The 26,057-nt window shown below is 36.5% G+C and overlaps 1 protein-coding gene across 1 annotated transcript; it reads right to left on the reverse strand.

Moving 5' to 3' along the window:
• Window positions 1-52: 52 nt before the first annotated feature.
• On the reverse strand, window positions 53-19,410 carry thoc1 (THO complex 1). The gene is made up of 21 exons (XM_051861151.1): window positions 19,293-19,410; window positions 18,703-18,776; window positions 18,502-18,562; window positions 18,319-18,388; window positions 18,101-18,219; window positions 16,143-16,191; window positions 15,527-15,622; window positions 15,347-15,429; window positions 13,763-13,836; window positions 13,141-13,249; window positions 12,689-12,823; window positions 12,468-12,568; window positions 12,298-12,364; window positions 11,028-11,078; window positions 10,805-10,875; window positions 7,714-7,809; window positions 7,560-7,625; window positions 7,403-7,486; window positions 7,150-7,297; window positions 5,363-5,447; window positions 53-415 (listed from the first exon to the last, which is right to left on the reverse strand). Exons 1-21 carry the CDS (start codon window positions 19,341-19,343, stop codon window positions 138-140), a joined length of 1,968 nt encoding a protein of 655 aa, XP_051717111.1. The 5' UTR covers window positions 19,344-19,410; the 3' UTR covers window positions 53-137.
• Between the last annotated feature and the right edge of the window lie 6,647 nt (window positions 19,411-26,057).

Below are 26,057 nucleotides of genomic sequence, written 5' to 3' on the forward strand. Positions count from 1 at the left end.
TTGCAAACAAAACTATTAGATTCATTTCAGATTCCATTTATTTAAAAAAAAAAAAAAAAAAAAAAGTAGACAACTCAAAGTACAGGGAAAAAAAAAAAAAAAAAACATTAAAACCAAACAAGAAAAAGGAGATGCTGTTATGTTTCATTGAGAGCATCTGCGATGTTACGGAATCCAGCTGTGGTCAGGGCCGTGACCAGGCTCTCCATTGTTGCTTGAGGGCCTTCTCGGTCCTGCCAGGCCACCAGTAGCATCTTTGCCTGTAGTTCTACATCCTCACTGTCAGCCTCTATCACGCGAATCTCCTTCTCGCTCATCTCCAGATGGTCTGCCAGTGTCTTCCACTGGGATCCAAGCTTGGCTGCAATCTCATCCATCTGACTGTTGGTCACTGCCTTGCTCTGAATGCTGGGACCTGGAAAAATTCACATTATATATATATATATATATATAAATAAAAAAAAACAACCCTCACTGGAGAATTCACTTTTAGTCAAACTAGCTTTGCCACATGAAAAGTACTTAAGGAGAAATTCTAAAATGCACATCCACTGGACACTTTACTATCCCGTGAGGCCACAGAAGAAGATTTGTGAATGGCAGTGAAGCGATGCAATCGACGGCGCAGGTGACATGGCGGATGTAGTATGTCTGAATTTCATTCATACTAGCCATATTCATACTATATAGAGCATACTTTAAGTTTTTAAACCAAATGTATCATGCGATTTCAAATGCAGTGCTAGTGTTGCAAACCTTGAAGGGTTAAGTCACCCAAAAACAAAAATTATCACAATTTACTCACCCTCAAGCTATCCTAGGTTTATATGACCACCGGTCATGAATTAGTCTAAAATGAGAATTTTTAAAGAGTAATGTCGGAGGAGCTTGAGTATGTTGCTAAGCCCTATTTGTTTGAACCACGAGAGGCGTCTACCCTCACCTAAGCTTACGCTACATCCTACGTCACACAACGGAACTCGACTCTTGTGAACGGATGTTACCGGAAACTAGTGATTAGAGTTTATAAAGTTATAATTATGGATATTTTTCTTACAAAAATGCATCACTTCGCTTCATTTATTACCCCCTTTATTACCCCCCTGGAGTCGTATGGATGACTTTTATGATGGATGGATGTGCTTTTTTGGGCTTCAAAAGCTCAGTTACTATTCACTCCCATTATGAAGCTTGGAAGAGCCAAGATATTTTCTAGGCCCAAATGAAGATAAGGCAAACCACAGGCATCCATATTGTATATATGTTTTTAAGGTTGAAGCCACAAAAGGGCAAAGACCACTCTTGTAATCGCTAGGTTTTGCAGCCCATAAAAAACTATGGTATAAAAGAAAATGACACAGGACTTCTGCGTTACCAGAGTAAAATTGGGAGTATCTCAAAAACTAACAGCTCAAAGTTTCACTTATGTTTATGCTAATTAACTTTTGAACTACAAAGACTAGAAACAATTTCGGAGTTGAACGCACAACACTGTTAAGATTTTTCCAATTAGAATTTTCATAAACTACTCATAGTAGACGATTCATTCTATCATGAAAATTGGCTCAGATCATTTTGAGGCCAAGCTGGCAAAAAGTAATGCGTGTACGCCAAAGTGGACGTGAGGCTGCATCTCTGCAACACTTTGGTGTATTGAGATGAAACTTAACTACCTGTCATCACAAGCATGACCTGAGGGTAGTTAAGTGAAAGGAAAGGAAATATGAAAAATGGCTACTTGTAACTTTTGAGCAGATTGGCAAAAAAAGAAAAAAAAAAAAAAGACAAGACTGGATTTTTTAGATTTAGTGCAGCATACAGTCTCGAATGACGCCCAATTTTCACACTGGTCATTTTGAGTGGCTGTCATTTGGAATTTTGACCAAAAAAAAAAAAAAAAAAAAAAAAAAAAAAAAAACGCACTGGTGTACAGGATTCCTACACATTTGCCATTTCAAAATTCTATAATTTTCAGACTTAAATTTCCAAACTTCTCTGTAGATTTTCAGACCATATTTAACAAATGATTTATACAGCATTATTTTCTGCTTTATATTTGGTTTATAGTACAGTCAACTGTAAATATTTTTAATTATCTCAGGGGTTTTTATATTTATTTTCTCAAAGTGATAACATACAGAGCCTCTAAAATAAAAAAAAAAAAAAAAAAAAGTTTTTTTGTGTACCTTCGGATTACAATTTCTAGTTTTATACATATTAAAATAACCATTTCCTTTCTGTCACTTCCATCTTACTATGAAGAAAATGAGAGCATGGACGCACATGGATTAAATAGAGATCTATTTGCTCAAAATTTGGCTTTCCTTAGAGTAGTACTTCTAATATCAAGGGCTAGGCCTAATGTCCAATTTAATGCTGATGGCACAATATGGCTGTGTGCATTGTCCTATTTGCCAAGTTCAAGGGTCTATGGAAAAAAAAAAAAAAAAAAAAAACTGGTACTGTAAATAAGTGTTAAATTTGGCTTTCGTTAGAGCAGTATGTCATTTTAAGGTCTTAGGTCTGCTTTAACGCATACTTTGTGGCGGCCAAGAAACCACACCTCAAAATGGGCTGATGGTGCAATAGTTGGCTCAGTGTGTATTGTCCTGTTATGCCAAGTCTATTGTCCTATACGCAAGTCTATATATTTTTCATTTTTTGCAAAGGTCCTTTTAGAGGCTCTGTTATACAGTGCTACGAATATCACTTATAATCTGCATTTTTGCATAATGAAAAAGTGTATCTTAAATTTATTCAGTTGTATTTGGCAATCACTAAATAAACACTAAACAGCTGCCTTGAAAACACACTTCTTGTAGGATAAATTTATTTTCATTAAATTCTTAATTTTCTATGATAGAAAACTAAATAGGGACAATAATCTGAAAATGCAAATATTTTTCCATACTTTTCCAAACTGAGTAAGAACCCTGGGTTTATCATTATGAAACTTGGTAGGTCATTGCCACCATGCCCTGAAGCAGAGTTTCCCCAACCCTGTTCATGGAGGCACACCAACAGTGTATATTTATTTTGGATGTCTCCCTTATCTACAAGTGTGTCCGAATATGTCCCTGCAATTAAACCTCTTTGTTTTCCTAAGTATTTAAAGTATTTTAATTATGAAAGTACAGTAAGTTTTAATTTTATCGATGGGGTAGGTTTAGGGTTTGGTTTAAGATTGGGGGGTAGGTTTACAGCTATAATTAATTACCATGAGTCTGTATTTGATTGTATAAATTATGTTATGTTTTACTGATAGCTGTTATGTCATACTTCATATGATTTGAAAGCAAAATGTAAATTAGCCTTACAAACAAAACTTCAAAAGACTGTTTTAGTCAATGACATCCACACTTGTTTCTTTACGGGAGGTGCAAGTTGCTGGGTGTGGTTTGTAATACTGTGGGACACAGACAGACACTTCTCCTTATCCAACCCATATGTTTTTGGAGTCTTTGGAGCTTCAGGTGTGTTTAATTAGGAAGAGTTCGAAAATGTTTAGTGTGGTGTGCCTCCAGGAACAGGGTTGGGAAATACTGCCCTGAAGAAACCTGAGAAGTTTGGGGCTGTCACCGTCCAGTGCTACGTATAGCTATATTATTATATAAAAAGTAAACGAATTGCTAAGATTCTGATGTTGCTGACATTTTCTTGAGGATAATCTCCTCACTTTCCTTCCCATCCCATGGTTCTCCCTATGGCCTGTTCGCCATTTAGAGTTGTGTAAACTTCTTGAGAAAACTGCTTCTAGGCCATCTGCCCAATCAGAATGAAACAACTGCAATAAATTGGATGCTGGTCTTCTTTGGTATATAGGGGAAAATGTTGAAATTTTGGTTCTGTATACTAAAGGAACAAAGCCAAATGTAAGTAGGGGGGGGATAATTGCATTTACATTTATTCATATATAAATGGAAAACGAGGGTATAGAAGGGCTAGGCACTGTAACGCAAAAAAAAAAAAAAAAAAAATAATAATAATTGGCCCAACGATGCAGTGTCTTTGTGTTTCTATTAGTGTCTGAGTCATTCATGATGACAGTCGTGTATCTTGAGAAACATGGCCGTCATTTTGATGGAAAAATGTCAAAAAGATCTGAAGCTGTAATGTAGATGCAATTTCTGTCAAAATGGATTAAAGCTCTACACTGCTCTACACTGAGGTGATTTGTTCTCTCTTCTCTGCTCACCTCAAGCAGCAATTAAATCCTCTTTCTTGGGACCTTTATACTACATTCACGGCAGACAGACCCAAGTGCCATTCTGTGATGACGCTTTGAAAACAAAACCAAAGCACAAAGTGAGGTGAGCAATACCATCCAAGTTGCCGCCACCCCTTTTGAAGTTGTTACCTAGCCACAGCTGCCACTTTTGATAATGCAAATATACTGCTTTTCTGAGTACAGTTTCAACTAAGGGTGTGATATTAAATTGTGACAATATTTCTTGTCAAGGTTAAAGCTGTACCGGAAGTGGTCCGCATTATTAGACTGTTTTCTAAGGCTGCAGCCACTCCAATATATTTTAAAACCATTTCATAGTGTTATTGTAAAATCACAAAGGCTGCGATTCAGTTAAATATATAAAAGTTTAAACCCTCACTCTGAGTTTGCATATTTTTATGTCCAAGAAATTACAGTGGCTGTACCATTTCTATCATAAGTGGCCAAATATTAAAGATTAAGTGGACTTTTGAATTAAACGTTGTTTGGCCAATATTAAACAAGGATTTGATCATGCTGTAAAGTGTAACAACAACAACAACAACAACAACAACTAGGCCATTGGCACCCTCTGCAGGCATTTGTTATAATATGTACAGAAGTTGTACAGGAGTTGATTATTGTTTATACTAAATTACATTACATTATATATTTTAAAAGTGCTCTTCAATAAAACCATATGATTACTTGCTTTTGATACTTTATTTGAACCAATTATTATTGCCTCATTATTATTATTATTATTATTATTATTATTATTATTATTATTATGTATATATTGGAACTCAATTTAAAGGCTATTGTTCAATTAGATGTATTTTTATAAAAAAAAAAAAAAAAAAAAAAAAAAAAAAAATCAAATCAATCAATTACTCAATTACTAAAACAAATGTTGACAGCCCTAGATTGAAAAATGCATCTGCATTGTTTTGCATTTTGCGACTTTGTCATGTTTTGTTGCTGAAGATTTCTTAATCTCGTCTCGTTCTCGTAAACCCAATATCGTGTATTGTCTCGTTTAGTGAGCCAAGTGTATCGTCACACCCCTAGTGTCAACAGAATCTAGTGGAGGCAGGGCAATAGCAATAAAAATGGCTTCTGAGGTTTAATAATAAACAAGAACAAACAACTCACTGTCATTACTGTCTTTCAACAGGTTATCTCCATTCTCATCATCATCTTCCTCACCGGTTTTTATCTCCTCAGAAGGAAGGTCTTTCTGTTTGAAGATAAACAAAAATTCAGTCACATTTCAGAATTTATATAATACTCAAATATTTTGCTTACCATTTTACTCAAATATTCAGTGAGTTTACCTAATTTGAAATAATTTAAACTATATTGTACACCGTTCTCCACTAATATTGGCATCCTTCATAAATGAGCAAAACTAAAAAAATTTGGAACATACTCAAGCATGCGTGACGTGATGCTTGTGATGTCAATAACTATGGAATGCATAGATTTAATGGTTAGATTTTTGTGGATTTTTTGAATGAAAAACCAAAGGATAAACACCAAAGACACTTTCCATGGCCAAATTTAACAAGGGTGGCTATATTTGTAGATGGCACTGTATATATGTTGCCATAATAGTGGTTTTCGTACAGGAGGAATGTTTTCATAGTTCTTATAACTATTGGTGGAAGTACCTGCTTTTTGGCATGTTCGCACCGCAGGAACTGGTAATGATTTTAAGTATAGGAATGCCTTTTGGGGGGTCTAAATTCTCTCTTATTTTAGAGAAGGGTCCAACCCGCCACAACAGGAACTACCAGTGAGTGTACGTTGGTTGGCCAAGCGCATGTGAAACACCGGCACCCGCCATTTTTTAAAAAGCCATGCCAACACACAGTTTATATCCTATACAAGGAAAACAGTGATAGACGGACCAACGCCGAAGTCCATGCACTTCTCAACCTTTATGCTGAAGAGGAAATCCAACGCGACTTTAAAGGGACCAAGCGAAACATGATTATGTATTTCGACACTGGGCATCAACCACACGGGAAACACTAATAATTTAATGTATTACAACTAATGAAGAAGGAGAATGGGAGCATGGTGTACTCAGGCATTCTCAGCATTGTCAAAGTAAAAGTCTGCCTCACCGTCAAAATACAAGTCCCACACAACAACCAAAATGGCAGGAAGTAAGTGACGTCACTTCAGAGTTCCCTACTCGTGGTGCGAATGCAACCAGGAAAATGGCCCTAGGGTAAAATAAATGGTGCTTCTCAATATCCCTCCTCGTTTCCTTGCTTCTCCATCCTCCATCCTATGACCTGGAAACTGATCAAGCTCAGCCATCTCGAAGGACATCTCAATTCTGTAATTGCACCGCAAGGAGGCGAGGATCAAGGAGTGAGGAAGCTTCCTGAGGAGTCATGAGCGAGGATACACAGGTGTATCCTTTGTGGAAGTCTTTCTCGTCGAGAAACGTGACACACGTATACATTCTCCTCCCCCTTCATATCTGTCACAATAATTTAAATGTATGCTTTACTTTTGCAGTTTAAATAAACTTTACATCTCACGTATTTCAACGGGGCATCATGCTTTATTAATATATTATATATATTTTTTAAATAACCAAACTTTAACATGTGGGTAGATCCCTCAAGTGCAACTGATGATGCTTTGAAGTGACGCTAAAGGGAGCGAGGATATCATATCTTTTCCTTGCGTCCTTCCCTCGTATCCTGAAGGGGTGGAGCTAAGACGCGAGGAAAGGAAGCGAGGAAAGGAAACGAGGATGCACAAATAAGAATTGAGAAGCACCCATAGTTCCTAATAACTACCCGGTGCAAAAGCCCCTGATATCAGCCACTGAAAAGCCTATATTGGGCAAGCACTAGTTTGAATGTTATCTACATTGTAGAAAACTCCCCTAGTGTTTGATAATGTGGATGTCCACTCACAGGAAGCTCTTTGGCCAGTTTGATGACCATGTTTTCCAGATAGTCTGCCAGACTCTTGAACTGCTGATTGGTGGGCTGGAAGAAGTGAGGACTCCTCCTGGACAGCAGTCGCAAGGCTCTCCAGCCGTAGTTTGAGTTACGCACAACTCTGAGGGAAGATGGCGAAGAATTCATTTAATCTGATGATTAATGTGATGCATAGTTTGTAATCATTTTGATTCTTTTAAAACAATCAATTATTAATTCTCTGTACTTGTACTCATCCTCCACCATGTTTGCTGGATCTGCCTGTTCAATAGCTTCTTCAAAAAACTCCTCCAGTGATGGCATGAATTCCCTTTAAACAAGACATGCATTAATGCAAAATTTCTCATATTAAACACCTTTAAGCAAGTGTTTACCAAACACACCTGCTATCTGACTTGCAGGCCTCCATGTTGTCAGGGTTTAGATTCCAGAGTCTTGTGAGTTCCTCACTGTTGATGGTTAAGAACAGCAGAAATGCAAAATAAGATCCGAATTGAAATCTTGACAAAGTTACAGAGTAATCAAATATTATCTTACTTTCCCATGAGAATTTTGCGATCAGGTCCTTTCCCCAAAAAGTCCTCTGGTGCTTGTCTCTTTCTGCTGGGGCGCATGGGTTTGGTCTCTGCTGGTCTGAGAAAAACAAAAGATTCTATTCACATATTCATTCATAACTTCAAAAATAACCATGACCATAACTGCAAACTAATGTATCATCTTTTTATTTCTGACTTAATGCATTTTAAAACTTGCTGTCTGGTTGAAAGAGCTGGGAGAATTAGGAAGAAAGCATTTGTTATCCCTGGATGGAGCTGACAGTTAGTCCAGGAAGATTTGTCTGTAAGGGTACCGTTTAAACGCACAGCTACCTGACAAATATTTTTACAGTTATCCCTCCAGCGTCAGTAACATCCATTTAGATCCACCCTGATGGACAACAAAGTTGAGTACAGTTATCCCTCCAGCGTGAGGAAGATCCAATTAGATCCGCTCTGATGGATAGATCCGTTTAGATCCGCTCTGACGGATAACAAAAAAAACTCCCTGAAACTTCGGAACTCTTCTATCCAGATAGTGGTATTCTCTGTTTTTACTGTTATTTTTATGTCTTACGCGTTCCATTTTTATTCTTATGTATTTGGTTCTTCTTTATGTAAAGCACTTTGAATTACCATTGTGTATGAAATGTGCTATACAAATAAAATTGCCTTGCCTAATGAGAGATGAACAGTAGCTAAGTTTCCATCCAAAGTTGCAAATTTAACTTATTTGCAAATGTTTTATGCGATATTCCAATTTTGCCACATATTTAATAAATGACTTGCGGCTTAAAGAGCACAGACAAAATGCAATAAACGCTGTCATGTTATCTTGCGTTTGGGTGCCTGCTGTTTAGAAACTGTCAAGACAGACAGTGCTGGAAGGTCATTATACCCAACCACTTTGATGACAGACTTTGGCTTAGTCATTTCAGAATAACCAAAACATTTCAGATGCTGATCGAGATAGGTCCACTGGTTAGTCCAATTATGCCATCCCATCAAGCAAAGTCACATGACTTTTTTGATGCACATCAAGGGATTTATTAAGATATGTCTGACACCCTTAGCAGAAAGCGCATCCTGTTTGTTTTTTTACACAAAGGCACATCGTTTTCTTGTTATTGTGAGTTTACACAAATAGTTTCGAAGTTTACTCTTATCTGTATGACCAAAAATGGAGTATTTTAAGTTGTTTCCACTGTTATCAGGAAAAAAAATGCAAGTAATCCCGCCGGCGCCTCCATGTCAGTAAGCGCACTACATCTTCCACACTCCGCACAAACACTTGGATATGCACCTAATGATAGAGCACATATACCTAGGTTAACGTTAGAGTGAGCAGCCATGTAAAGTTGCTACTACATACATATTTCAAATAAGCCATATTTGAGGTCGATGGACGATAGGCGAACGTTTGGATTTCCTGCCCAACATATTGTAATTACCACAAGGACCTGCGTTAACAATCTGTTGCTCACGGACTGCGTGTCTTCGCCATGAGTTTTTTTTTCCTGCAACAACCGTCTAATACAATTCTTGCTCAACTAACGAATAGTAGGAGGCAGCCCTACATAAAATGTTGAATACTGATATTTTGAAATGAAATATCAATGATTTAAAAAAAAAAAAAAAAAAAAAAAAAAAAAAAAAAAAAAAAATATTAAAAGATACTTTATATGTGAAATTAAAACTGCCAGTAGGTGGCAGCAAGTCACTGTTAATGAGTGAGTCATTGAGTTTCAACCTATTCATTCAAACTGCTGATTCATTTAGGATCAGCCGTTTGAATGAATGATTGAGTCATTAAATCATTAATTCAAACGATTCGTTCATTCACCGCTGTGTGTTGCTCAGAGACACAAAACAGTCCTGTGGCTTTGTTTGGAATGATTTTCACTGGCAAAATAGAGCTAAAACAGGCAATATTGTCTAAAATCTAAGCCACTTAATATTAACTTGTTTATTGAACTGCTGTATAAAATCCAAATCACATTTGTAATCATGCTGATATTTGGAAGAAAAAAAAAAAAAAAAAAAAAAAAAAAACGGCACTCTTTGTGTGATATTGATTAACTATATTAAATGATACAGAGGTAGTTTTGTCCCCTTTTCTTGAATATTTGGGGCATTCTAAATGCACTTTAACAGACTACATCACGTAGTGTATGAGTGCACTCTAAATGCACAGGCACACTAGTCTAACCTACTAGATACTGATCCTGCTGATACTGCCTTCTCTATTCTAGCGTCTATTCCTCTAAACAATTTTGGAACGTTATTTTAACACATTACTACTGTCTCAAGATGAATTGCTTACTGTATTCCTTATTTGTAAAGTCATGTTTATCTGTATAGTGCTTTTGTAGCTAATATAATTACTATGTTTAGATGAGTGATCTTGTTCCTCTTACCAGTTAAAATGTAGTCTGTGCTTTTGTTTTCTTTATTCTAAATTTTAATTGTGATTTTAACTTTAAAATGGCAAGCAATCACTTTTTTGTTTTAGAATGTAGAACTTCAATTTTAACCCTTTATTGCATAATGTACAGCATAGCCTACATAGATACATACACTACATTTTTCAATAACATTTTATTAATAAAATACAGAAAATAAAACTGGATCCAACTAATCAATTATTAAAATAATTGTAAGTTGAAATCGTACTTTTCACAATACACAGTGTGTACTCAAAGCAGCTTTAAAGATTGGATTACTATACTGTGGCATGTATTTACTTTGTTAGTAAATGTACTAATTTTAGTCATATGTAAGGGTATAAGATTTTGGTCATATCACCCAACTCTAAGAATTTTTTAAATCAAGGAACTGCAAGAAAGTAGCTAACAATCTGTAAAACACTTTGCATAAATGCATCTGCTAAATGAATAAAAGTCAATGTGGAAAACAGTCAAGTATATCTACTTAATACGCTATAAAATTAAATTGAATACTTTGTCAGATTTCAGAATAAAATGTAACAATGTGATAAAGTCTAGAATACGAGTCATTAACCTTGCATAAATGCAGTGTATATCTAATGTTTAACGGGATAAAGCGGTTTGTGTGCCGTTTTTTATTAATACCTTTCTTTCACGAAGCTTGGGCAGCCCTCATTTTTCCAGGAGTTCCAGTTTTCTTCTGTATTCAGGATGTGCTGTTGGAGACAGCATAATAAATCAAGATGACAAGAAAAGGGTTTTGGAGCACAAAGCTGCAATTTCGATATGTACAGTATTCATCACAAGATGAGAGTGAAACCTAAAATCCTACACCCATATGCATGTATAATTTGCAGATACTACTTACCTCAACCATAGATGCAAATTTGTCACCGTCTGGAGGGGTTTCTCTCAGTAACTTCAATGATAAGAAAAGTAGGTGAACAGTAATAAAACAGTATGACACAGCTATGTAATTAATATGGAGGTTATTCCTGTGTGATGTCCCCAGGGTCAAATGTTCCAGAGATTCATATGGTTCATAAGAAATCATAGGGTCCTATTGCCTATGCGTGTTACCGTTATGTTAGTTAATTAAATGCAGTTTTTTTTTTTTTTTACCATAAATTCACTCCCATAAAACCTAAAATGTTGCTACCATGTTTTTTACGGTAAAGTGCTGGCAACCACAGATGTTTTTCTGTACATTTTATGGGTTTATTTTTTGCAGTGTGGGAACCTGGAAAAAAAAAAAAAAAAAAAAAAAAGTCTCCAAGCTCTGTATTTGCTTAATATGACATGGAATTTTGTGGAACTTGTCAAAGGTTAGGGTTACAAGTTTATAAAGTTGATAGAGCCCTGGGAAAAGCAGTCCAGTCCTTGAGAGAGAAAAAAAAAAAAAACACCTACTGTGTGTTAACAGACCATTGAACTGGGGAACATAGGACCCTGGGAACATAGGTACACTCCCTTAAGCCTCTGGTGCTCTTCTGAATTTTTTTTTTTTTTTACTCCCTTGTACTTCTAGTTGTCAAAAATGACTGCATTGGAAATTAATGGAAAATGAATTTCATCTAGTGGAAACTTTTGGTATTGCACCCAACCAAAATCTTACTGAAAGCTAATTTTTATAGATATCAAGCTCAAATTTGGAACTAATTGTTTAGATTAATGGCTTTGATTTTCTCGCAGTTTTAGAGTAAAACGTTTTGAAAATATAGATTTCATATAAAAATTGAAAATAGTATTTTTGTGCAATTTTCATAAACATAAAACTAACTTTTACTTATTTTTTTACTTAGCAATAATCTGTCAAGTGTCGTCTTTAAAAAGACCAAACTTAAGTCTGTGCTCCAAAGCATTAAAGATTTATGACAATCTAAGTTGGAAGTTTCATTTTCAGGTCTATGCTCAAAAAGTGAATAAATGGATTAGAACTACTACATAAATATAACTGAGTACCATAAAATCCACTAAAAATACAAAATATTAAATAAAAATATTACCAAACTAAACTATAGTACATTTACTTCATTGAAGAAAAAAAAAAGAAAAAAAAAAAAAGGTCATTTTTGAGCACCAGAGTGTTAATATGTTCCACACACCTCTAATCAGTAATACTTAAGGTTAAGACTAACCTGATAGACTAGTTTGGCTGTGTCCTCAATCCACGAAGACTGATCATCATTCAAAACACAGCTGGAACTGCAAAGGTTAAAGAGAAATTACAGAAAAAAAACATTTATTGACAAAGCAGGAAAAACATATCCTTATAGCTTGAAAAGAAAAGCTTGCCGTTTTCCCTGACCTCTTGAACTTGACTTGGCCCTTAAGATACTGGAAAAGGATGAGGTATTGAAGCAAAATGTGTCGTCTGAAGTTGCTGTCACTCAACTGAAGGTCCATCAACTGCAGAAAGGTGGGAAATTTGCCTTGTATTATCAAGTCAATGACTAGAATGCACTAATAACAGCTAGAACTGAGTTCTCTTTTTATTGAATAGTTGTCTGAAAGACTGGAAGAACCAACTTTCTCACTGGTGAGGAACTTGGCAAAGTAGACATGGTCTCCAGCAGCAGTCCTCATCTCCTTCAGCTTTTTCTTTGATGCTTGCATGTCATCCAGTTTATAGCTCTTAAACACAGCTAGTGTCTCATCTGAATACTGCACAGAGAATACAATTGAGGGGACATTAAAACAAGATACATGTGGACCAAGCCTGTCAGTTTACCTTTTGAAACCAAACCAACCATTTTCAAAACCACTGAAAACCAAACAAACTTAAATGACATTTAATAACCCAATTTTCTCAGAAGCTTGACCAAATACGAAAAATAACTTTTAAGTGCAAACCCTTCAAGAGTTGATTCACCACTTTGCCCTTAATAAAAACATTTACCTCAAATTAATCCAACAAGACAGCTTTTGAGGATTACTTTTTTTATATTGGTTTGGATTATAATAAAAAAAAGATCAAATACCTTAAGGAAAGTCATCCACGAGAACTTGTCGTAGCATTGTACAGGGTTTCTGAAATAGTCCTGCAGGGTCCAGAATTTTCTGTACAAGTTGTAGTCAATAGGAATGGAGCTACAAAACAAAAGCCCTCTGAATTAGACTTATAAATAAAGAGTCTGATAACAGGCAAAATAAAGCAAAAGCAAGACTTGAGCTGCACCGAAATCGCATACTCTCCTGACTAGGTACTTATTCCAAGTAAGTAATTACTATATGGATCATACTTTTTTAGCGCTCGCAAAGTATGAATGTGTGTATGAATGTAAACCGGACGTACTACATCCTTTCTGTTGCCATTATCTTATGACCTTCCAGCGTCAGTACTGTAACACTTCACTGCCATTCACAAATCCTCTCCCTCGGCCTCATGTGATAGTAAAGTATCCATTGTATGCACACTTCAGAATCTCTCCAGAAGAAGTAGGTCATCTGGATACTTTTTGGCTTCTCTTTTATGAATACTGTGAATTCAGACATACTTCTTTTGTCACACAGTTTTTCGCCAACTATATAGTGGGGAAGTGTGCAATTTCTGATGCAGCCACTGACTTTGCAGCTTAGAAGCTGTGAAAATACAAATTTTACCACGGAGCAGGTGCATCTTCATCACCCATCTCTCCCTCCTCCACCTCCATCCCATCCTCCTTAACTTCTGTGTGCTTGAAAAAAAACAAAAACAAAATGTCTGACATCTAATAAATAACCCACTATAGATGTTGAACTAGCCATATTTCCATTCAACATTACAAATTTAACTTGTGCACAAAATTGGAATATCCATAAAACATTTGCGAATGAAGCAGAGTTTCCATCCCATGTGTTCAAGAGAACAAAATCATCACCTTCTGGGAAATTGGCACAAAATATCTGTAATAAAGATGGAAGTTGCTGCTATTGGGGAAGAAATTGTGGCTCTTTTTTCCTACAGCATAAATGACTTGCGCCTCAGAGTGCGTGGACAAAACGCACTAAACGCTGTCATGTCATCTTGTGTTCGGATGCTGGTGTTTAGGAACGCAATTATGTGAGATGCTTCTGGGAGCGAATTAAACCAAATCATTCTGATGACTGACTTTGACTCAGGCATTTCAGAATGATCAAACTGCTGTGCGATGTGATTGGTCAGCCAGTTATCCAATCACATCTTCTGTTGAGACAAAGTCATGTAAGTTTTTTGTTGCGCATTGAGGGATTTATTTCGGCAAAGGGGTTTCCATCGTAGTTTATGCGCATATCTTATAGGATTTAAAAAAAAAAAAAAAAAAAAAAAAAAAAGTATTCTCCTTAGACCATAAGTTTATGCATATTTTTAGAATGTATGCACTGCAGTGAATAATTTTATCCCTTATAACTCATCTTTGATCATCAAAATGAAACAGAAAAAGAAATCTTCCTGTGAAGATTTCTTTGCGCCTTAAAATAGCTTGAATTTAAATCTACACCCGTGCTTCCTTTAGTATACCCTGGATACATGAATATGCAAATTAGCCCCCGCCTCCACTCAATCACAGCAGCTCAGACTACCTGATTTGCTCTGTCAACTGTAGTGAACGCTACACAATGGCAAGGGTAAATATTGCTTTAATTCAGCCATATGTGTTTGAAACAGATACTGATTCAGAAAGGAGGAAGAACAAATTAGACAGGTTTGTCTGTATAGTCCATGTATAAGAATTGGTAATGCGTTTTATCTAATCACTCTCTACAACATCGGACACATAACAGTAACTAATTCAATTAGCCTTTTTTATCAAACAGCTAATAATTCTAATGCTAATGTTACACAACCATGTTCCCATTCACCATCTCAGAGTCACACAGCTGCCTTCTAAAAATCAGTGACCTTAGAAACGCTTTGAACATCATAGAAAGTCAGTGGAAAAAAGCCCCGCCCTGCACGTTGATGGGATTGGTTAAATATGTGTGACTGTAGGGAACAGGGGCGGTTTTTGAGACTTTGGTACACTGCGGTTTTAAGGAGAAAATACTTAGCAACGGTGATGACTGATGAAATGGCACATGGTTTGTCTTAAACCATATTAAAACCACCACATAGACATAAACATTAAAAACTTGATTTTCACCACAGAGGGTCGTTCACATTTCCTTCTCACATGAGCATTCAAAAATAATCTATTTAGGTAAATCAAGTCCAACATGTTACTTTACCTGCAGCCCAAGTGTGCTGTCCTGCTCATTTTTGTTGAACACCGTGATGTTATCAAGGTTGAACTGACTCTGTAAGTTCAGTCCTGTAACACAGGGGAAACACATCAGTCAAAAACAACCATTGAACAAAGAACTAAGAAAAACAACAAATGGAGGGAAAAAAAAAAAAAGAAAGTATACCTGATTTTTCAGACAAAGGGAAGAGACGTGCTAAAAACAGTTGGATTCGTCCACAAAACACTGTATTCTGAGACTTGGAGAGTCTTCTAAGGAGGTCTGTAGGCAAAAAAACAGTGGTAATGTTAGGCTACCTCAGCACATTCTCAAAGAATACTCGAGTATGTGCACATGGCCAGTTAATAAGACTCTGAACAGCAAATTAATCAAATTTCATTTTCTATTCAGCACCTAAACTCTGGAACAGTCTTCCTAGTGCTCAGAAGCAGAAAATCTGCCAGTTTAAATGTAGATTACAGATCCTTCTTTTAACCCTGACAATCAATTGGACTTCCATTGCCAGACAATACATACATCTGTATCCAAGATAAAGGAACTGTCTGCATCTTTAGTATTTACCATTTTAAGATAAATACTATCAATCAACTTGTGCTGTAGCTGTATCATCACAGTGCTCTGTGCCCATACTGTAAAGCCAGGAAGAACTCATTCACTGACATTGTATTATCCTCAGTAGGACTGCTTAGCTACTAAAACTTTTGCACCGATTTCTACAGTAAAACTGCTTTGATGCAGTTTGGACTGGATAAAGTGCTATATAAATAAACTTGAAACTCACCATTGCACATTCTTAACAAGTAATTTTTTCCAGCAGAGTAAAACGTATTCTGTGAACAAGAAAGAGCAAACAAATATAAGTGGTCAATAGAAAAACAGTTGACTGAACAAACCATTCCGATGACTATTTTTAACAGCTGGTTTAAAATCCATTACCAGAATTAATTTTAAATGTTGTAAATGCTGTAAATATCTCATTCCGTTTATGATAGCCATCACCATTTATAAAAAGCTTCCCTTTGGCACACAGACTCAACTTTTTAACATATTATTCCCCAAGATACACAAAAACTCAAAGACAGGTTATTATATCAATGGTTTCTTTTCTGAAGGGGCAAATGAGTTTGTAAATATTAGCATTTTACTATAAAATTCATAATCGTTGATAACCAAAACGGCCAACATGGGAAATTAAGTATTGCTCAACCGATTTAGGTATTGCTTGGTAGGAGAGAAGAGCAATACAGGACTAAAAATAACCTTACCTTTCAAAGGATTCTAATGCTAGGAATATGGTTATTTTCAACAATGTGAATGTCTCAGTTGAGCATTTATTTGTATTCGGTACATTTCACTGTGGATTCTTAGGTAAATCAATCGCATTTTGGGGCAGGCTTTGCAAACATACTTTTTACGATATGGACTCGACAGCAACATGTAAGTAACTGTGTTAATTCTAATGCCTGATCTGATATGTAATGTTTCACGTACAGTCAGATGTTCTTTGTCTATGTGTCAGTAAATCAAACCAGTGACTAAACAGTCAACTTCATGTTTCTCTTAGTAGGATGAAAATAATCTGTTATTTAAACAGTGATTAAATTATATATAGAAAGCGATCAAAGAACACTCCCTTTGCAATCGCTGTAGCTGTCAATCAAACAGCGCGAGTTTATCAGTGACTGAGTTCTGAACTCCATTTTATTCAATTCCATTTTATTAAACGAATCTCTTAGTTACATCGCGTTTTCACTGTTAGTTATGATAAAAGCATTTGTTAGTGTGCAGAAATTGAGTTGCATTGACAAGATCACTGCTTTCATGCGCTCAACATGTCTGTGATCGGCTAGTGTTAAACACCGCAACCTTTCATGCCACGATCTAAATAAAATGCCATAGATCTAAATGTAAACAACACTTTTTACGATTAGCTAACCTTGAGAGCTGTAATAACCGTGTAAGAAACCGCTGTAAAAACATGCTAAAAGTTTCAGAGAAAGTAATATTTAGCTATCTCATATGCAACGATGTTAGCCAATCACAGCAGTGGGCGTTTACTCTGAAGGCTCACAGCAGACATGCCCCTTAAAACAGAGCATTCAAATAAGAGGGCTAAATTCAGGGTAGAAAAAATGCCTTTAATTTCTAAATTATTAGTTGTTTTTTTTTTTTTTTTTTTTTAAATGTAAAAAGCATACTAACATTATAAGTGCACCCCAGGAAACATTATAAAACAATAAAACAATGCAGTTCATGACCCCTTTAAGCAACTGTGCTGAAACTTGACTACCCTACTGGTCAAATGCGAGAAAGGCTGGTGTAAAAACATAAATCCATACATTTTTGCCAGCATGATATTAGCCAAATGTGGTAAAGACAGGTCTTGCAAAAGTTTGAAAAATGCAGGTTTTTCCAAAAACTTCAGATGGATATAGAAACATTCAGCTCAGCTCAAAAGTTATTAGAATAAACATGTGAAAATTTAAGCTGTTGTTGGCATTAGAGGATTTGAAATAGAGATTCCAAATTCGCTATGGCACAACTGTCCTGTTCTGTATGGAAAATTTCATAACTTTCATGCAAGCAGTTCTATGGGCTGCCATAGACTTCAATGGTGGAAGAAGAATAACAAATACAACAGATTTCTACACTTTAGTTCTTGGCCTCTAAATATTTGTCTAATTTAATATCTATAACTAACAAAAACTAAGAACTACCAACTAAAAATTCCAAACTTACAGACTTCCATGTAGAGACATTTTCTTCAACAAAGGTGAAGATTTTGTCACACTGATCCAGAGGAAGACAGTCGAGAACGTCTCCCAGCAGAAGAAAAGGAGTGGAAGCAGAGCAGATGCCTGTATGGACAAGAGATTGATGATCTGCAAATCATTTTTTATACATAGTATGTGCAGACTAACAGGTGATTGCAAAAAAAGGTGGGAGTGCACACATACCTTCAGTCACTCCATCTATACTGATGTAGATCAGAGAAAGGAAATCTTCAACATTCACTTTCTTCTTCACCTGCAAAATAAAATGCAACCATCGGACTCATACACTAAATAATTGCACATATGCCAATGTTGTAAGAAGAACATGATATTAAATAGCGCACAAAGGGGAAGCTGTGGACTCACTATTTGCTCTTCAAGAACTCCACGCAGGGCTTGATCAAGAGTGGCCTTCTTCTCAGTTTCACTGTGAAAAACCAAAGAAAAATATTATAGATTAAAAGATTATTCTTTCAAATACATCACTGAAGCGTAATAAACCGACTCCCGCAGCACAATTTAGAATGACCATTACTGATAATATCATGGATAAAGAGGAATACTTACTTTCCAGGCAGATGACTGAAGGCATTGGTCAGTGGTTTACAGTTCCTGAGATCAACAGCACTTTTAGCTGCAGCCTGCAAACAAACAAACAAATAAATAAATAAATAAATAAATAAAAAAAAAAATAAGAATGACTACGATTGAGCAATTGACTGATGCGACTGTATGACACAAACACTACAAGTATGATGACATTACATGGTTTCTGGAAATAATAATACCAAATACCATTGTTTCTGGAAATAATAATACCAAAGTAATAAAGTTTTTTAAACACTTACAGTGTTACTTTAGTCATGTAGCATATTAATATCATGTTTTTCAATTAGTAACACGGTATTACCATGCCCTCCACAAACATCATCATCATCATCATCATCGTTTTTAAAGCATTCACTAACAAATTACTGTACATACATGTGTAAATGTCCAATAGGCCTAATGAATTCTAAACATATAAGATCTAATATTACATAAGACTTTGGAGAAGAGACTTCGACTTTGCAAGAGACAGGAACAAAACATTTTCATTTTAAAATCGTCTGCCAATGTCAAAACACAGTTGTTACGATACTACACTAATAATTTACCGTAAATTTATCTCTGGCTTCGATGAAGTCGAAGTGAGACGGAGGAGACATCTTTACTGGCGCTTTGTCTGTCTGTCCCGTTCTACTTCCGGTTCTCCTTCTTCTTCGTTTATTGGCAATACGCATTTTATGTGCACATCTCCACCTACTGGACTGAATCATGATTTATGATTTATTATTGGGTTTTTTTATTTCGCTTTTCTTTCCCTACAATCTGATGCAATATGACTCACATTATAACTCTTTAAATATATTCAATATACCAGCTTAACAGATCATTAACATTGAGGTTCTTTATAATCTCTTCATTCTTTCTTCATTTTTGTTTCATCAATTGCTATGCCCCAGGTATGTATAAGCTCTAAAAACATATAGATACTTAAATATGGTAGCATGCTTCGTGCAATTGTTTTCCATGTGATTACAATTCAAAAATATAGCTACAAGCAGCCATCATCAGGCTTCAAGTACCAATGACCCATGTGAATGATCTTATGATGTTGTTTTAACAGAAAAGTCCATCTTGAAAAGTCCAGAAAAGTCCACTGAAAGTTAGTGCTTAATGAAACAGGTTACAACAACATACACAAGTGTCAAAAGGGGCAACTGACTTTCAAAAACTCTTACTCTTACATTAAAAGAGAAGTCAAAAATGCTGCTTTCTAATAATGTTTACTGTCGTGAGCAGTGCTGGGAGTAAAGCATTATAATTAACCCATTACAAGTAACACAAGTAATCAGATTACTTTTTCAAGTAACTAGTAAAGTAACTCATTACTTTTAGATCTACAACAAAATATCTGAGTTACTTTTTCGAATAAGCAACACAAGTTTATTTATCCCATTTATTGACTGACACCTCCCCTGCCCTCATGTTGAGAGAAGTCAGTTCAGAGGCTTTGTGTCCGGCTGTGCGCTGTGTAAACATGAAGGTTATCATAGTTCTAGACTAAATGTGAAAAGACATTTACTCATCTCACTTGGGGCCACCTATTATTCAGCAATATTACTGACTTGACTGCACTGACAATAATTGGATGAGAGCTAAATTGAGCAGGATGCTGGCATCACTGTTTTCTCCAGAGCTTCTTTATAGCTGAATTGAACTCATTTCATAATTGATTAACTTTACACAGTCATTGAACCAAGCTGAATTAACACTGAACTGATTTCAAGTGATTATGACTGTGTACCATTGTCTTTTTAGAGCTGCTTTACAGCAGAATTGAATTAATAGTAAAATGTATTACTTTACAATAAATTCTAGTTCGTTTACTAGGTTATTTTACTTTTTTCTTTTTCTAATTCTTTTAAATAAAAATGACATTTGTGACAACATCAGGCCCCCCCCCCACCCCCACCCACCCCTGTTTTAAGACACATTTACAGCCTACTAGTAATGATCAGATACTAAGATTCAGTGGTAGATCAATAAATATCTTTATACATTTATTCAAATGACTTACAGATGAGAATAATAATACAAACAGCAGTAAATAATTAAGGCACAACACACTGTGATATCAAACAACATTTAAGTACTATAGTAAAAATGCATTTTTGTTTAACTTTTTTGCTACAAGGCTGATTTATCGGTCAAGTGCTTCAGCATGAATACAAAGGTACCTTAAATTCAGGTCACATTTACAATTCAACATTCAAATCTGATTAGAGGCCTGAGAAACGGATTCACTTCAGAACATCATCCATCCATTCTCCTATTCCCTCAAAGTCACTTTTAAGGAAAGTCTGTTCACTCGGCAGCCATATGCACCGCCTCTGGGCAGCTATTTGAGGCATCCAAGACCAAGTCCTATCTGCTTGAATGGAGGAATCCTGAAATCTCAAAAACTGCTTGCAGAACTCACTGTTAAATTTCAAATCAGCAACAAAATCTGACATGAACTGTCCTATAAAATAGAGTTAAAAAAGCTTATTTTTCAGGCTAGACCAGCCAATGTGTTTCTATGGGAACCGCAGCTTCTAACGGCAGCTGTAGTGATGCAATGATTTTATCAATCAGTGATTGGCTCTTTTATTTAGAAGGTGGATCGTATTCCTCCATATTGTGCATTGCAGTTTCCCCCATTCATAAGTAATAGGAGTTCACCGTCTTTGATTCTCCAAACCGATTGTCCTCTGTAGTGTCATGGGGTGGCTGGAGACTATCCCAGCATCTCGGGCCAAAAGCAGGAAAATACCCTGGATGGAAGGCCAGTACATCACAGGGATCACACACAGACATACACACATTCACAAACTCACTTACATTAATGAACAATTTAGTGTACAATTCACCTGCACTGCATGTATTTGGATTGTGGGGAAACCCACACCAACACAGGGGAGAACATGCAAACTCCACATAGAAAGGCCTCCTGGCTCAGCTGGAACTTGAATCCGGGACCTTCTTGTGACAGTGACAAAATATATTTTTGGGGTACATAATTAAGTGTATTTACTTTATATAAAAATAAACCATATAAAAAGGTAAAAGGTTCACAATTTCAATAAAAAAGTAAGTAAAAATACTGAAAAAATGTTAATTTAGATAAGAAGTTGGTTAATTTCTACAATAAAAGTGTCACATACACTGAAGTTGACTTACTGAATGTGGCACTGGATGGTCAAAGATGTTTCTAAACTGTGTTATTTATATACAGTCTGATGAATTTCTACACATGAGAAGGTCAGGTGATTTCAGCTTTAAAGACACACTGTGAACTGAACATGAACATTAACCTAGTACTGGGGTTAAAAAAAATAAAGTTCTGCTTTCATTTACTCACTCTCATGTCTTTCCAGACCGGTATGACGTTCGGTATGACGTTCATTATTCTACGACTTTGTGTAATGCAAGGTCATCGTAAAATCTAGAGAAATGTTCGAGGTGGTCAGCGGGGTACAGTTGAGACACAACGTATCAAATGTACCCACACTAGAATCCTATTGCGGCACATGCAGTTTAGTTGCACGATGTAAGATCACAAGTTAATAGTCACATTCAGACAATGTACAAAGCAAATTAAAACAACATTTTGATGTTTGTGATATTTGAACTGTCTACTCCTAATTGAAATGTTTTCTAACATGAAGGACATAAGGATATTAGGGCATGTTGTAAAATATGCAAGGTGGTAAATGGGAACAGTTGATACACCCTTTCTAGGTGGTTAGATCTGCAGTTACAGAGTTCATTTAAGAGACAGGCAGACTAACAAGCAAAATATAACTGTAGCATATCCTGTAGACTTTTTTGTTTATGTGTGTGTATGCCTGTTGCAGGATGCCCCACTTCAGAGTTAGGAGTACGAATAGGGGAGTTGCTGCAGATCTTTTAGAGGGGGCCTCAAAAAGTGTTGAAGAAGGGAGGTCAATTAGGAGTGCAGCACAGGAGTTAAATATTCCTGTTGCTTCCCTGGCCCGATATGTGAAGAAGAGAAGAGACCTCATTGAGCAGGGCTCAAGTTTGTTGCCCTCAGTAGGCTTTAAGGGCTGCAATGCAGTTTTTACTGCTGAAAAGGAGATTAAGCTTGTTTCATACGTGAGGAAAGCAGCAGCTTTATACTTTGGGCTCCCCTCAAAAGAGGTAGGAATACACTGAAGCGTAAAAGTTAAAGCATCAATAGGAAAAGTTCAGGTTAAGCACAATGTTAATGCTAAAATAAGCCAGCAAAGACACATGAACATACACATACACATACAAAGAAACATTCAGAAATGATGTGTTCTTTAAATGCATTGTTAAATAGCCTTAAACTTCTATGTCAAATATGAAATTATTAAATTATAAAATGAAACAAGTTCAATTATACTAGTGCAAATGCATTATTAACTTCAGGTACGCGAATTGGCCTTAGAATTAGCCAGTTTTTATGGATTGGTTTTTCCATTACAGTGGGCTGCAAATGGCATGCTGAGTGAGAGCTGGTTCTCAAACTTCATGAGGAGGCACCAACACCTTTCAATAAGAAGGCCTCAGGACACAAGATTTAGCAGGGCTACCAGTTTTAATCCCACAAATGTGGCAACATTCTTTGATAAGCTGGCCACAGTCCTGTTGAGGCATGGGATCACAGCAAAAGACATATGGAACATGGACGAATCAGGCCTGACAACAGTCCAGGATCCTGGACGCTGAGAGAGATGAGAGAGATCCCTGATGAGGGAGAGAGATGAGTCGGGAGTGTAAAGCCCAGAACACATCAAGCCAACGGTCGGCCGTCGTGCAGTTTTTGTGCATCGGCTGACTAAGTTTTAGCTTAAATAGACAGTTATCTCCTTTATACGCAGGCGCAGAACGCAAGTTCTTTTCTTATTTGTTCAGTATACCAGGGGAACAGAAATTCTTGCTCCTGTTGGACAACCACTCCTCTCATGTATCAATTGAAGCTGTCAACTTCTGTCGGGTGAATGCCGTGGTTCTATTGTTTTTCCCCTCACACTGCACACACCAACTGAAACCACTGGATAGAACTGTTTATGGGCCACTAAAGAAACACCTAAACAGTGAGATGGACAAGTGGCACCGGAGGCATCCTGGAACAACGATCATCATCTATGACCTGCCAGAGATGGTGAACAAAATCTTGCTCCTGGCAGCGTCACCTCAGAATATCAAGAAGGGATTTCACTGCACTGGGATCTGGCCGTATAACAAGGACATCTTCAGTGAAGTCAACTTTCTCCCAGCGTCAGTGACTGACAGACCCCCTCCAGCTCCATCTCTCCCTGGGTCATCCACTGCTGCACCTCCATCTCTTCCTGGGCCGTCCACTGCTGCATTGTATCATGTCCCATCCCTTTATATTCCTATGCCAACAGTGACCCTTAACTCAGAGGGTTTTGAGGAAGTTTCCCTCACTTTAGTTCCTCTATCTTTACAAAAGGAGGAAATCACCACTGAAATAAGGTAAATTAATTGATTTTACTTCTAGTAGTGTATGCCCATCAAATTTAGAAAATGAAATATTCATACGTGTTTGTGTATGTGTCTGTTTTGATGTTCAGCAGGAGTATGTTCCAGAATTCTTGTCTGAAACTGTAAGGCCATTTCCCAAAGCCGGTCCCCAAAAGGTCAGTAGCCAACGGCGGAGGAAAAGGGCCAGTGACATACTCACTGACACACCTGTAAAGAATGCCCTTGAAGAGAAAAAAAGGAAAATCGTATTACAACAACAACAACAGCAAAAAAGGGTGGGAAAATGGCATGTGGTTGCATGTAGAATGCACTGATGGAGGCCAAAACTACATTTGCCACCACTGTAAGTGACAGAGGTGACTGAGTGAGTGTGTCGCCTAGGTGACTGAATGACCTTTATTTTGTTTTTATGGTTTATTAGGCTATTGTTATTATGTTTTATTTATAATGTTTATTGTTATTATGTTTATTATGTTATTGTTTTATTATTGCTGTTTGCAATTGTTCATTTTTTTATGTTTATTATGTTATTGTTTTATTATTGCTGTTTGCAATTGTTCAATTCTTTTTTACTGTTACTCAACTTTTCAACTGTTACTATTAAAATGATTAACTGAAATTAAATATTGTATTAGGGTTAGGGTTAATTAAATATTGTATCACTGTTGTATTACTGTACGATGTTTACAAATGAACTACTTTTAACTAAACAAATAATCAAATTAAATACTGAATGGAAATAAAAACTGTTGAATTCTCATTTTTAACGGTATTTTACATTTGCAATGAATTGGTTAGGCAGCTTTACAGCATTATGGATGGGTGTCTCAATTGTACATGGGTACAGTTGGAACAAAAAAGCTTCTTGGATTTATGAGCTAATTGTGGCAAATATGACCTACTTATGGATGTTAATAATTATTCATATTTTAGTAACAAGTAAAGGAAAAGTCGTATGAAAAATCACTTCTTTTTAGTCCCTATGGTGTGGTAACGGAAAAAGCAAAAAGTGTACCAACTGTAGGCCTACCCGGTCTACCCTACACACTAAATAGCCTACACATAGTCACGCAGTGCTGATGTATAGTTGTGTTTGTTTCCTCAGTGCTTCAACACAAAAATGCGTTTTCTGCGACGCGACCAGAGCAGAATTTTGGGTGCATGTTGCTTGTTTTGCTGTAATCTACCAGCACAAATGGAAAATATGTGCGCATGAGATCGCTTTACAGCGGAGAGTTCAAATGCAAAAGTGCTGTTTATTCACCTCTGCGTTCGGACACGCGAGCCGTGTGTATGTTTCCCCCAGCACAGCAGCACATGAGTGTTGTTTGTATTTTGCCCGCGATGCAGTCAGAACTTAAGTTTGAATACGAACACATGAAAAATACGATATGCACGTGGAGCGCGCATATGATCGGTTTCAGCGCGGAGCTCCGCAATGAGTTTAACAACACTAGCCACGTGGATTGTGTTTAAAGTTTTTATAGACATATTTAACACATTCTCCTGCAACAAACATTAACCAGCACGGTGTATGCACACATATTTCATCAAGTCTTCTTCAAATGAAATATATGTGCAAACTGGACACTGATTCATCTGAACGCGATGACACGATTATTCTGATGAACAAAAGACTTAGAGAATGGACAAAAATTAAACTATGTCTTTATTCTTTCTGTGTTAAACTACGTGTTGTTTATCACGAGACTGCAGTGCTCGTAAACGTAATGAAAGTATTATTAGCCCTTTTAAATATTCTTTCGCATTTCTCCCTTGTGCTTGGGAGTTTGTTGTCATTTTTCTCCGTGCTCATAAATGAATATTCATTATTCTGTATAATG

This window comes from Ctenopharyngodon idella, chromosome 2 (genome assembly GCF_019924925.1).
Source record: "Ctenopharyngodon idella isolate HZGC_01 chromosome 2, HZGC01, whole genome shotgun sequence".
In the NCBI taxonomy this organism is placed as follows: Eukaryota; Metazoa; Chordata; class Actinopteri; order Cypriniformes; family Xenocyprididae; genus Ctenopharyngodon; species Ctenopharyngodon idella.

Excerpts from the sequence above, each read along its gene's own strand:
- thoc1 (XM_051861151.1), bottom strand. The coding sequence starts at position 19,343 with ATGTCTCCTCCGTCTCACTTCGACTTCATCGAAGCCAGAGATAAATTT. Across the intron at positions 7,810-10,804 it reads CCAAGCTTCGTGAAAGAAAG|ACCAGCAGAGACCAAACCCA; the intron begins GTATTAATAAAA and ends TGTTTTTCTCAG. Across the intron at positions 7,487-7,559 it reads GCCTGCAAGTCAGATAGCAG|GGAATTCATGCCATCACTGG; the intron begins GTGTGTTTGGTA and ends TCTTGTTTAAAG.